The sequence below is a fragment of the Oncorhynchus mykiss genome, chromosome 6 (genome assembly GCF_057628025.1).
Source record: "Oncorhynchus mykiss isolate SJ-2025 chromosome 6, ASM5762802v1, whole genome shotgun sequence".
NCBI lineage: Eukaryota > Metazoa > Chordata > Actinopteri > Salmoniformes > Salmonidae > Oncorhynchus > Oncorhynchus mykiss.
Genome location: NC_143027.1, coordinates 67583324 through 67595895, shown reverse-complemented (window position 1 = coordinate 67595895; position 12572 = coordinate 67583324). Strand labels below are relative to the sequence as shown.

The 12572-nt window shown below is 44.5% G+C and overlaps 1 protein-coding gene across 2 annotated transcripts; it reads left to right on the top strand.

Moving 5' to 3' along the window:
- Nucleotides 1-153: 153 nt before the first annotated feature.
- Nucleotides 154-12236, top strand: LOC110526407 (ataxin-1-like). Of its 2 annotated transcripts, none has more exons than XM_021607370.3 (3): nt 154-312; nt 2020-3143; nt 3616-12236. In XM_021607370.3, the coding sequence occupies exons 2-3, from the start codon at nt 2157-2159 to the stop codon at nt 5008-5010; spliced, it is 2382 nt and encodes a 793-aa protein (XP_021463045.2). In that variant the 5' UTR covers nt 154-312; nt 2020-2156; the 3' UTR covers nt 5011-12236. The 2 variants fall into 2 exon arrangements, with proteins under 2 accessions (XP_021463045.2, XP_021463046.2); XM_021607371.3 differs by having other exon boundaries at nt 179-377.
- The last annotated feature ends 336 nt before the right edge of the window (nt 12237-12572 follow it).

The following is a 12572-nucleotide window of genomic DNA, read 5'->3' as shown; positions in this document are numbered from 1 at the left end:
TAGATAACTGTGCATGCAGACATTCGGGGGGAAAATGGCAAATCAAGTATTCCTAGCAGAAGGTAAACATGCATATTTTTATTGGCTATGAAGCTCAAATTTATGAAAATTATCGGATTTATATGCCTCAAAATCATCCAGGAAATCGAATTTACTATGTCTGACGTCATCTAGGAGCGCCACTGGGTTTTCGTCTGCTGGCCTCTGAAATGGGCTCGACTAATCAGCCCTGATTTCATCCATATTTCTTTATCATATTAACTGTTCCGAAAGCTTAAGGCAGTCGAGGCATATCCACAATGATATTTGGAGGTAAGTGCACGAGAAGACAGGAAGTCGTGGCGTCTGGAGATACTATATTTGACCGATAATAACAGGTGATAAATGGCAATCCAGCTAGCTAGCTAGCAAGCCATTACTAGTGTTCGCTGATGTCAAGCCATAAATTCTGACGTTGCTTGGCCTTCTCACTTCACTATTATTTTCATCCCACGAAAGTTTACTTTTCTAACTGTGCATACAACAGTAGGTAATTGTCATCCAATTATTTGATCATGTTTTGTAGCCAGTATGAGTATTATCAAGCTTGTTTGAATGACATGAGGAAACACCCAACTAGATTGCTACTTTTTACTTCCATCCCAACTCAAATTTCAGTTTTAGCTATATAACTATCAAGAGAGCTTAATCAATTTGATATCAGATGTGAACATGTTAAGTTATAGTGCAGTTTGTCCAATGTTTTACGTTGCGAATGACAACATGATCTATGCCTTCGATCATTGCTCCTATTCAAAGAAGATGACAACAGCATCCTTCACCAAATAGGCCTACTGTAGCGAATAACGCTAATTTCTTCATGGACATGTCAAAGATTGGTTATATTGGGGGAAATGTTAGCACTAAATTTATGAAAATATCAAGTGTCCTGCGCTCCTCTTCACATGGAAAGTGAGGCATGTGATATGAATGTTGGTCATTTAGCACGTTTTATATAAGGTTTTATAAAGAAAGGGAGGATGTGTGTGGGTGGAAGAGGGTTTGTTGTGTAGGTGTTTAACAATCTCATCTGTCTTCTTCACCCTTACGTTTCCCTCGCCTGGCTTCCTACTAATACACAGCCGTGTCATGGGACAAGACAATATAATTAGGCTAGCTGAAAAAAATGGTTCTGAGTAATCTGAAAGCATTTCTGGTTGCAGCAGCTGAGGTGTAGAGAAGTCTCTCCATTACTCTCTTACTCACTCCCCCTCTTCCTCTTGTGCTGTGATTCACTATGTCATACAGTTCAGCCTGTAACATAACTTGTTGCCATGGGGAGAAAGCAATATGGCGTAGACCATAAATGAGTTGAAGTGTGTGCCTGATCTTTATGGTACTGTTGGTTTTCTCAACTCCTGTCATCACATGATGGCAAATAGGCCTAATTATTCAAGGAAATAATATCCAGAGTTAAAAGCTGCAATATGTAGCTTTTTGGGCGACCTGACAAAATTCACATAGACGTGTGTTATAGATCTGTCATTCTCATTGAAAGCAAGTCTAAGAAGCGGTAGATGTGTTCTATGTGCGCTATTTCTATTTGTTTTTGCATCTTTTACTTTAGGTTTTGTACACCAGCTTCAAACAGCTGAATATACAATATTTTTGGTTATGGAAAATATACTTCAATGCGGTTTAGAAGGTACAATGATTCTCTATACTGTACTTGCTTGTTTTGTCACCAAACTGAAATCAGGCGAACTATTAGAATTTTAGCAATCAGTAAATTGCGGAGCTATTTCTGCATAGTGCATCTTTAACTGAAATTCTGTTTGTTTGTGTCCATCATTTTGTGGATCTCCTGTGTCTAGGTCTGAAAACACAAGTTTCCTTTCATTTCCTACTATCTCTCTCAAACATCTTGGCACTCTAAGCCTGGCTTGTGACGTGGGTCTAGTATGTGTTGATGTAGTATGTTAAGGTGAATCGTTGGGGTCGTCTGGCGGCTGGTCACACTGTCTCTCTCTGTGTTTCTAGGTGAGGCGGTGGACGAGGTCAGCTGCAGGTTCTCAGAGCTGGTTCCTGTGGTGCTGACTGCCTGGCCAACGGGCTCCACTCCCCGTGCTGCACAGTAAAGAGCATTTCACGCCCAGACAAGACCACACGGCACCGCCATGAAGCCGGGTCACGAGCGCAATCAGGAGTGCCTGCCTCCCAAGAAGAGGGATCTCAACAACAGTAGCAGTAGTGCTACTGGTGGGGTGGGAGGGGGAGGGGGGGAGGAAGTGCCCTCCACTCAGAGCTCAGGGGTCGGTAGTGACACTCAGGGAGGTGGCACAGCAGAGGAGTGGCTGCATGCTCAGCCTGGTCTACACTATGGAGTAGAGAGTGCTGAGGGCCTCCAAGGGCTGCCTGTTGACCAGTACAGCATGCTCTATAGGGTGGCTCTCCCTTCTGTCTCCTACTCCCAGACCAATCTACACCCAGTGTTAAGCCATATCTCTCCAGCTTACACTGTCCCCTCATCTCTCCTACAGCATCATCCAGGTATCTCCTATCCCCCTCTAGGCTATGCCCAGATCCCCCACTCCTCTTTCCAGTTTGTCTCTCCATATGGTGCAGTCCCTTATGCAGTCCCCCCTGGCTTTGTTCCCAGCACCCTGATCTCCCCCTCAGTTGCCCTCTCCCAGCCCCACCTGGTCCCCTATCAGTCAGTCATCCAGGAGGGGTTGGTCTCCCCTCCTACCCAGACCCATGTATCTGCCCATGCCTTTGCCAAAGTGGGGTCTTCCGGAGGGGTCCCGCTGATGCTGACCTCGGAACAGGCTGCCCAGCACCTGGGCCCGCTGCCCGCCGCAGAGCTCAGTCCTCGGGGAGTGCCTGTCTTTTACCACCCTCAGGGCACCAGGGCTGCGCCTGCCCCCAGGGACCCCTACAGCGGGGAGCAGGAGACAGACAGGGATAGGGAGGTGAATGGGGGGGAGAGGGAGCAGGCAGCCAGGGAGATGCTCCAGGACTACAATGCCAGGAATGCAAGGCTGCTGCAGGCAGCATCCGCCTCTGTAGCACTGGAGCACGCACAGGACAGGAGCCTGAAGAGCCGAAGGCTGGGCGAGAGGGCTTCGCCTGGGCAGCGCAGCACCCCAGACACTGACCTGGAGGTAAGACTCAAGGTTTTGTTGTAGTAACTTACACGCACATATTTACATTTAAATAAATGTTTTATTTTCAAATTGTTTTCGAATAAGGAGAGTTTTGATTTTGAATTGTCCAAAATTCAGACTTTATTTAGTGCACTTGACTTTTTATAGTGTCTGCTGTGACAGTTGCACAATATCCATGTTCCCCTCCACTTCCTTCCTTTATTACTTGAGGGTGTGCTGATCATTGGGCAACCAGTCACATCCACACACTGCCTGCTGCTTCAAGGAAAGACTAAAAATGCTCTGGCTTGTGGTCTCGACTAGAGTTGATAGGAAACCACTGGTTTCTGAGGCTTAATAATGGTGGTTGAGAGGAGGTACAGGAGGACAAAACTCAAGTCTTTTTTTCTCAGACACAACCATTTATTACATTTTAAATCTGAAAAGGTTGATTGAAATGTGTTAAGATGTGTCTTTTGTCATCCTCAAGGTTCAGCAGGTTGTTGGTCGCCTAGCCTCTCCTGTCCAAGGTGTGAGTGGAGGGCGCAAAGAGGTGTCCTTTGGTCCCCTGAACCTATCCCAGGGCTCCCAGAGAGGCAGAGAGGCTCATGGGGAGGCAGGGGAGAGTACTGGCCGGACAGCATACGCGATCCACCCTGTGGTGTATGGAGACCCCAGGGTGACGGCCCATCAACAGCAGGCAGTGCAGCCAGGCCACGCGGTCATCTTGGCCAATGGACAGACAGTCCTGGTCCCCTTAGACTATCATCAACATCAACAGCCACCCCAGCACTACCCCAGCCGGACCAATGACGACACACCTGCTGTCACCATAGCCTCCCCCACCACCTACTCTAAAGCCTCTGAGTCTCCAGCCAGAGTGTGCCTCCCAGACAGGGCTGTGGTGGAACTGGCCGCCGTGGAGCAGCAGCCTATTTCTGTTCCTGTCGCAGCAGCCCTCACGCAGGCCCTGGCCCCGGCGCCCACCCCTGCCCCCTCCAATCCCTCCCATTTCATGAAGGGGGCCATCATCCAGCTGGCCACGGGGGAGCTGAAGCGTGTAGAGGACCTGCAGACTCAGGATTTTGTGCGGAGTGCTGAGGTGAGCGGGGGGCTGAAGATCGACTCCAGCATGGTGGTGGACATCAGGACCAGCCAGCAGAGACCCGGCCTGGTGGCGCTGCACTTCACAGTGGGCGAGCAGCAGAGCAAGGTGACCATCGACGTGCCCCCGGAACACCCCTTCTTTGTGTTTGGCCAGGGCTGGTCCTCCTGCAGCCCAGAGTGCACGGCCCAGCTCTATGGCCTGGCCTGCCACCACTTGCAGGTAGGAGACGTGTGTGTGTCCATCACTCTGCAGCAGCCACCCCAGCAACAGAAACAGCCCCTGCAGCAGCAGCAGCAACAACAACAGCAGCAGCAGCAGACCCAAGCCAGGACTTCCACCAAAGTCAACTCCACACCAGGGGCCATCGGCCAGCCCATGGGGCCCCCTGCCCCCCAGCAGCCCAGGCAACAGCCTCACTTCAGGATGGAACGCGTCCAGAGGGAGAGGGGGGATAAAGAGGAGCCCATGCAACTAGGGGGTGTTGTGCAGAGTGAGATGCCCACCAGACCAAATAGGACTTCAGCAGAGCAAACTAGGAGCCAGAGCAGTTACTATTTGCACACGGAGGGTTCTGCTCGTCCAGGGGCGGGGTTGGGAGTGGTGTCGACAGTGTCGAGCGCGTCTCAGAGGCGCTGGTCCGCCCCCGGCCTTCAGAGGTACATGAAGGTAGAGGAAGGGGCACACCCTCAGCTGGGCCCCTCTGGCTCCTCTCGACCCTCCTTCATCCCACAGGAGGTCAAACTGTCCATCGAGGGGCGCTCTAATGCTGGGAAGTAGCACCAACCATGGCAGTCCACACCACAGAAGAGACTGTCAGAGGAGTGAAAGCATCAGAGAGGGGGAAAGGGGAAAAAGAGTGGGAATGTAGCCTCTGAATGTTTGATATTTTGCACACCTATTAAGATTACAAGTTTTTTGTTTTCAGGGGAACTACCTGGTCTGGTGGCTGGTCAGGTCCGCTCTATTTGCCTGTCAGTCAGTCAGGACAGCTCCTGGTCCAGTGATCAGGAGATTGGGTCTCTGCTCTCCCAGGCTGACAGGGAGCAGATGCAGAAGCAGGGAGTGTATGTAGCTGGTGAATCACCTACCAAAGTCTTCAGACTGCATCTTCCTTCTGAAATACCAACCTCTCAAAACCATCCTTATCAGAGGTGAACCAACCTCTCAGAACCATCCTTATTAGAGGTGAACCAACCCTCAGAACCATCCTTATCAGAGGTGAACCAACCTCTCAGAACCATCCTTATTAGAGGTGAACCAACCCTCAGAACCATCCTTATCAGAGGTGAACCAACCCTCAGAACCATCCTTATCAGAGGTGAGCCAACCCTCAGAACCATCCTTATCAGAGGTGAACCAACCCTCAGAACCATCCTTATCAGAGGTGAACCAACCCTCAGAACCATCCTTATCAGAGGTGAACCAACCCTCAGAACCATCCTTATCAGAGGTGAGCCAACCCTCAGAACCATCCTTATCAGAGGTGAACCAACCCTCAGAACCATCCTTATCAGAGGTGAGCCAACCCTCAGAACCATCCTTATCAGAGGTGAACCAACCCTCAGAACCATCCTTATCAGAGGTGATCGCATTCACTGGACTTTCTCTCTTTGACCAAACCATCTCCTCTGGAAACCCAAGACTGGGGAGAATATATAGCTCATGTCTGGTAGACAGACAACAGGGTCTGACACAGTGACAAGAACATAGCTATCCTATTATGCTCTGTCTCCCCCCACATTTCTATTTTGGTCTGTTACCTTCAAAAGCGTTCTCCCAAAAAGAAAAAAAGACTAAAGGTGCACTTGCGGTGCTGAATTGCTGGCATCGGCACATATATGCTTTTCCCTCTAATGATGTTGGTTCTCTTGATGCAGACTCTTGATGTGTGTCATCGTAACTTAGTGTGCTTCTCTAGTAGGAGCAGAGGACTTCTACTAAGGCACAGACGCTCTCCCTCATCTCCCTGCCTCTCCTCGTAGGGCCCAGTCTGCTGAGATAGGGTCTGAGAGGAGGGCAGGCAGCCTTAGAGGTCTTTCAATCAGCTCCTTCAATCAACCAATCAGAACCTAGGAAACCGCTCACTCCTTTCGTAACGCACCAACCACGCTTCCCCGTTTTTCATTTTACACCCCAACCCCACTTTGTGCCACGGTTACATGTCAGTTTTCCCTTCGAAAGAAACCAAAAGAGATCATGCATTCCAGTATCATAGTGATTATCAGTGACCACAAGACAAAACAACACTCATCTTCCCGAATGCAGCCCTTCCTGCCTGCTATACCTCTCAGCATTCCTCTGCCTGACTGGTGACTGTTTACTGTCACTGTATTTGTAGGTACCACTACTGGAGGCACGGGCTGCTCCACTAATGTCGCCTGTGGGAATGAAGCCTGCATGGAGCAGTACTGGCTGCAGCCCGTCGTGGACGGTGAGGGCCAAAGAGTGGGACCCTGCCTTCATAGAGCCATGTTGGCCCCCATAGAATCTCTTTCAGTTCAGCTGGGCCTATGAGGGGGAGCCCTGTGTGTGTTGGAGGGGATGGAGTTGGCCCTGCTTCATACCTTTTTCACACTATTGTCTCAACACAAACTGGGGGGATCTTTTGGCTTGCTTTCCAGTATATATAATTGGTTTAAGGTTATCCTGCCATTTCCCAGTCTGGTTTAGGTTGTTCATGGCTAGCTAGCTATGTGCCTCTGCTCGTTTAAAAGCAGGATGGCACTAGATATGTTATCTGGCCAGGTCAGCTTACACGACTGTGTGAAATGGGTATATGAGTCTAGTCAATCCTTGCTCAGTTACCAAAATCAAAGCAATAGTGGCTTTTCTGTTTATTTGGGGTTTTCTGTGTATTTTGTTATTGTTTTTATATTAAAATCTTGCGTATCAGACCTAATACTATCTTTAACCCTGACCCGAAACGTTCCTGCTTTTCAAAGGTGATGCACAATTTGTCTCTGAAATGTTTTGTTCTTTGTATGGTTATTACAGATTCACAATCAAAGCCAGTCTTTTGAAAATAATTTGTTTTCAAAAACCAGGCATTTCCTCTGGAGAGAATAGTCTCATTTTTGATGGACTGGTGGTTCAGGCTCTGATCCTCACTGATAGTATTCATTATGGTTTTATATGGTTACCCTATATGGGTTTTTTATGGTTACCCTATATGGGTTTTTTATGGTTACCCTATATGGTTTTTTTATGGTTACCCTATATGGTTTTTTTATATATATATTTTATAGTTTCCCTATATGGTTACCATATATGGGTTTTATATAGTTTCCCTATATGGTTACCCTACATGGTTTTATATAGTTTCCCTATATGGTTACCCTACATGGTTTTATATAGTTTCCCTATATGGTTACCATATATGGTTACCCTATATGGTTACCATATATGGTTACCCTGTATGGTTACCCTATATGGTTTTATTCAAGTGCATCTCCCAGAGAGGCTTGACTCCAAATCAGTGGTGAGCATCTTAACTGTCCTCTGTTTTGTCCTCTCCTTTGTCTTTTGATCTATTTGTGTACATGTAGAATTGTTTTATTTTGTCCATGGCAATATTATTTCCAGTGGACCTTAAGATTGTCTTGTATTGCACATAGACAACTTCACCTGTTGATTCACACTGACCTTGTAATGGGAATTACAAATGTTTTTGTAGTTATTACATTATTTCTTTTAAAGTATTCTTAAGGGTGTTTTGGCAATAGAGAAGCTAACTTGCATGGTTGACGCTGTTTACAAATTAGCCAAGAAAAAATGCTGCAGTTTCCTTTTTCGGACACAGATTTTAGTCACAGAAACTTCAAGTGGATGAAATCAAGATGAAGTGCAATTAGAGCAGATGTAAAAATCACACAGACATTTAGTTTGATATGTCATTCCATAAAGCAGACAGACATTTAGTTTGATATGTCATTCCATAAAGCAGACAGACATTCAGTTTGATATGTCATTCCATAAAGCAGACAGACATTTAGTTTGATATGTCATTCCATAAAGCAGACAGACATTTAGTTTGATATGTCATTCCATAAAGCAGACAGACATTTAGTTTGATATGTCATTCCATAAAGCAGACAGACATTTAGTTTGATATGCCATTCCATAAAGCAGACAGACATTTAGTTTGATATGTCATTCCATAAAGCAGACAGACATTTAGTTTGATATGTCATTCCATAAAGCAGACAGACATTTAGTTTGATATGTCATTCCATAAAGCAGACAGACATTCAGTTTGATATGTCATTCCATAAAGCAGACAGACATTTAGTTTGATATGTCATTCCATAAAGCAGACAGACATTTAGTTTGATATGTCATTCCATAAAGCAGACAGACATTTAGTTTGACATGTCATTCCAAAAAGCAGACAGACATTCAGTTTGATATGTCATTCCACAAAGCAGCCAGATATTCCCATTAGCTTATGGTAATTCCAGTTATTTTTTTATTCTTAAATGTTAATGCTCTTGTCAGAAAGACATTTCACCTCTGTTTTGTCTAGTTTTAATGTCTCTGGTCACTTCTGAACCGATAGTCCTGTCTGTAAATGTGTATTTGTTTTGATATCACCTGTGTCACAAGATGTGCTCCAACACAGATCCAAGCATTAATATCCCAGGCTCACCGATACTGTGTGAGAAGGTAACTGTGTGTTAGAGCATCTCTCAGCTGGCCTGTCTGTACCTGTATCCTGGTCTTTGAGCTCTGAGGTGAAGACTGGTGATTGTGTGTGATGACACCCAATGCCTTCTAATGGACTGGAGTCCCTCATCCACACTATTTATAGATGGCTGTGTCAAATCTAGTTCATACACCCCTTCCAACCCTACTGCCTCCACAACATTTCTGTTGAGTGGAGCCCCCAAGGACTCACAGTTCACTGAGGATAAAACCTCTGACCGCCTTCAACAACAAGGAGAGGGAGAGGGGAGGTCCGTTAGGCCTGATCAGGGCAGAGTCACATACCATTTGATACCGTCATGACAACCAATTTGACATTTTGTTGAAATATCAATGTTTTTAAATACGGTAGTGGTCAAATGCCATACAGAGATGAGCTGGATGATTTTCCACAGTGGAGCAGTAGACGTTTAACCCTAAACCTCTCAATACTTATTAATTCATTTTTTTTTACAGTGATCACGTTTTGTTAAATTTTTTATGCTATAAGCAATACAGTTACACAGAATACCTGAAAACGTCATGTAGTATAAGCATGTGCTATGCAGTAAACTGAAGTATTCTGCTCTTCAGTGTCCAAGTGTACCTACTACGGGGTAGGACAGGTTTGTAATCTATTTAAAAAGGTGGCTGATGCAGTCATTGTACACTGATCTCTCTGAGTACTATTGCTTATCAGTGCCCACTCTTAGGTGTCTGAATATAGTGGATTTATTTTGTTAGGTTTTTGTTCAGACCCTTAGTTGTCACTAACCTAAGTTCAGCACAGTGTTTTGTTCCAGTCAGCTCAGCCTATTACCTCCACCTTCCGCTGCCAAGCAGTACGGGCCAAATCATAACTAGAGATGGGTATGCATGTGTAACTCAAATTTTGATGTAAATCTGTCATTGACATCTATGGATTTGTGCTGATATGCAAATTATGTGCATGGAAATCCAGTTAGATTTTGGCCTTACGATCTCTCTTGGTCACGTGTAGCAATACCTTGTTTAGATATGGTATGAATGTTACGGTGTGTATTCAGCCCTGTAGGGTCAGAGTCTTCTCTTTGGTGAACTTTTACTCTCCAAAATCCACTGCCTTACCAAGGGCTCTCAGCTGGGCCTGTCTCACATTTTATAGGAGATGGTGTGGAGAGTGCAGATGCTCTGAAAAAGGACACTGTCAACAGCCTGCCTGTGTCTGTGCACTGTTGTCAAATGTTTTGTGAATGGGTTGCATCTCATGTCCCACCTCCCTGGGGGCTGTTCCAGAAAGCAGGATCAATGAGTTAGCCAGCTAACGGTCCCCCCAAAAACGTAAATACCTGCATTTTTTTCGAGAATTATCAACTTGAAAGTGGTAATGGTATAATTGACTTGACAACCAACAATCCATATTTGGGTTTAGTTTTCTCAATGAAAATCAAGAGATTTGTTTGGCTGCCTATCAAAGTTAACTGGCTAAGGTAATGATCCTGCTTCCTGGAACACCCCACTGCTCATCAACACACTCTTTCCTCCAGATATTCTTACTTCAGTAAAATATTATTAACAGAACTCCTCACATGCACAAACAGCACTTCTGTGTCTTACCACCTCCTCTCCTCCCTTTGCCATGCTACACAACATGTGTATCAAACTCAGTATTCTGGTCTGGGACAACCATTCTAGGTGCAAAGCAGTGCCTCCTGTTTATTTACCTCTTCCTCTCTGTCTTGAACACAGTATGTGGTAGTGGCTGTATGACCACTCTGACTCTCAGCAGACAGTCAAGTGGACAGGCACATTAGCAGCACGCCCTCTGTTAGTCAGACTAGCATAGTTCTCAGACTTCTGCTCGGAGCGTGAAAGTGCTACTTCAGCAGTTTTCTAGGTTCTTCTCTTGACTTAACCATCGTAAGAAAGGGGAAACATTTGACCTGTACGTTTTTGATTACAATTTTATTCAAGAAAGAAAATTGCACTAATTTGCCATCCTTTATAGTATTATAAAATTAACGGTTGGTTAATTGAAGTTTTTAATTATTAGCGCTAAACAACACAAAACCCAATGAAACAATCACTTGACAGTTGTGCATGTTTGTAGAGATAATGTTTTGTATGGCTATTATCAAGCTTGTCAATAACGCCTTAAGATCTGTACAATGTGTTCATGGAATGATGCTTCCAAGTGACCCAGTTTCCCCGTTTTTCTGTAGCTGCAAAGGTGGATCAGTTCACTCTTGTTGTATTGACCCCTCTTGGCACTCTCCTGGTGTTTTATTCATAAGCAGAAAGGCATTTGGAGATGGACTGTATCTCTGGATAGGGAGAGGTTACAGTGAGGGATCATGTTAGGGTGAGTCCTTAGCATTGCTTGAAAGCTGGACCAGTAACTGACTCGCTGTTTTTTACACACACACACACACACCACCCTCTGTTGTTAATGTGAGTGGACGTTGGGAGTGGGTCCCTGAAGGTGAGGTTGTGCTCGATGTATTGTGGTTCTGGTCCTGTCTGATCTACATGTGAGGCTTTTCAAACCAGGGACAGCGTTCCTTTATAATTAACTGTACGGTCCGTTTTTGTTTTGTGATTCTGGAAAAAGGCTTTATGACCCCTGTATAAAGTAGCCCTGTTGGTCTGATCTTGTATGACTGAGGTAAATAGACTGGACGGGATGGTGTTGTTGCCAGGCACTAGAGATGCAGAATTAAATCAGGAAGATGAGAATGGTTAAAAGTTTTAATGGAGTTGTGTATTTTCAGATTTGACATTTGTATTTTGGCACTAAAGTTATTGCTTTTTACGTGACATTTGACCAGTTTTAAAAGAAACAGCATCCTTTTTTTAAAGTATAAAATCTGCAAAATATATGCAATGATGTATATGTAATATTCAATCCTCAAATATAATCCAGGTTGTATAAACTTTTGTATAGTGAGTTTTAATATCGTATGGCCGTACCAATATGTATTGATTCTTATCAAAAGCCTTAGTTGTCCACCCAAAGTGCTCCCTTAGAGTACAGTACCCTACACCTACCTGAACTTTACAAAGCATTAATAACTATATTTTGTTGCGTTTTTTTTATTTGTACCCTTTTTGAATAAAATAGATTTGTACTGTATATTTGTACCGCTGTGAACTACTTAATGCTGTTTTGTTTTTGTTTTGCTGTTTTAATTCTATGTACTTAAGGACACAAAGATATTGTATTTTTATTGTTACAGCTAACTTCTTGGAGACATTGCATTTATCATGTTTGTTAAGTAAACACAATAATAATATATATATATATATATATATATATATATATATACACACTTACTATTACCCTATTTTCAGAGTTGTGTTTTATTTGGTCTCTTCTTTGACTGGTCCACATGGAGAGGTGATATGTGGGTTCTGGAGCTAGTTCCAGGGTCATGAACCATCTCATCTGCAGCTTTGGGTTATGAATGATTTTATTACCAGAGTTCAAATTTGAGTCTGAATGAACTATAGAGTTGTTTAACTACAGTACAGTATTTTCATTCCTATCATTCCATGTTCCTTCTCTGTTCACATCCCAGAGTTCGCATTGGATAGCACTACTCTGTGTAGGTGTTATAGAGGTTTATGATACTGTCTGTGTCTGCCATGAATAGAGAGGCCATTGTGGTCTGGAGAGAGCC

Excerpts from the sequence above, each read along its gene's own strand:
- LOC110526407 (XM_021607370.3), top strand. The coding sequence starts at position 2,157 with ATGAAGCCGGGTCACGAGCGCAATCAGGAGTGCCTGCCTCCCAAGAAG. Across the intron at positions 3,144-3,615 it reads CCCCAGACACTGACCTGGAG|GTTCAGCAGGTTGTTGGTCG; the intron begins GTAAGACTCAAG and ends GTCATCCTCAAG.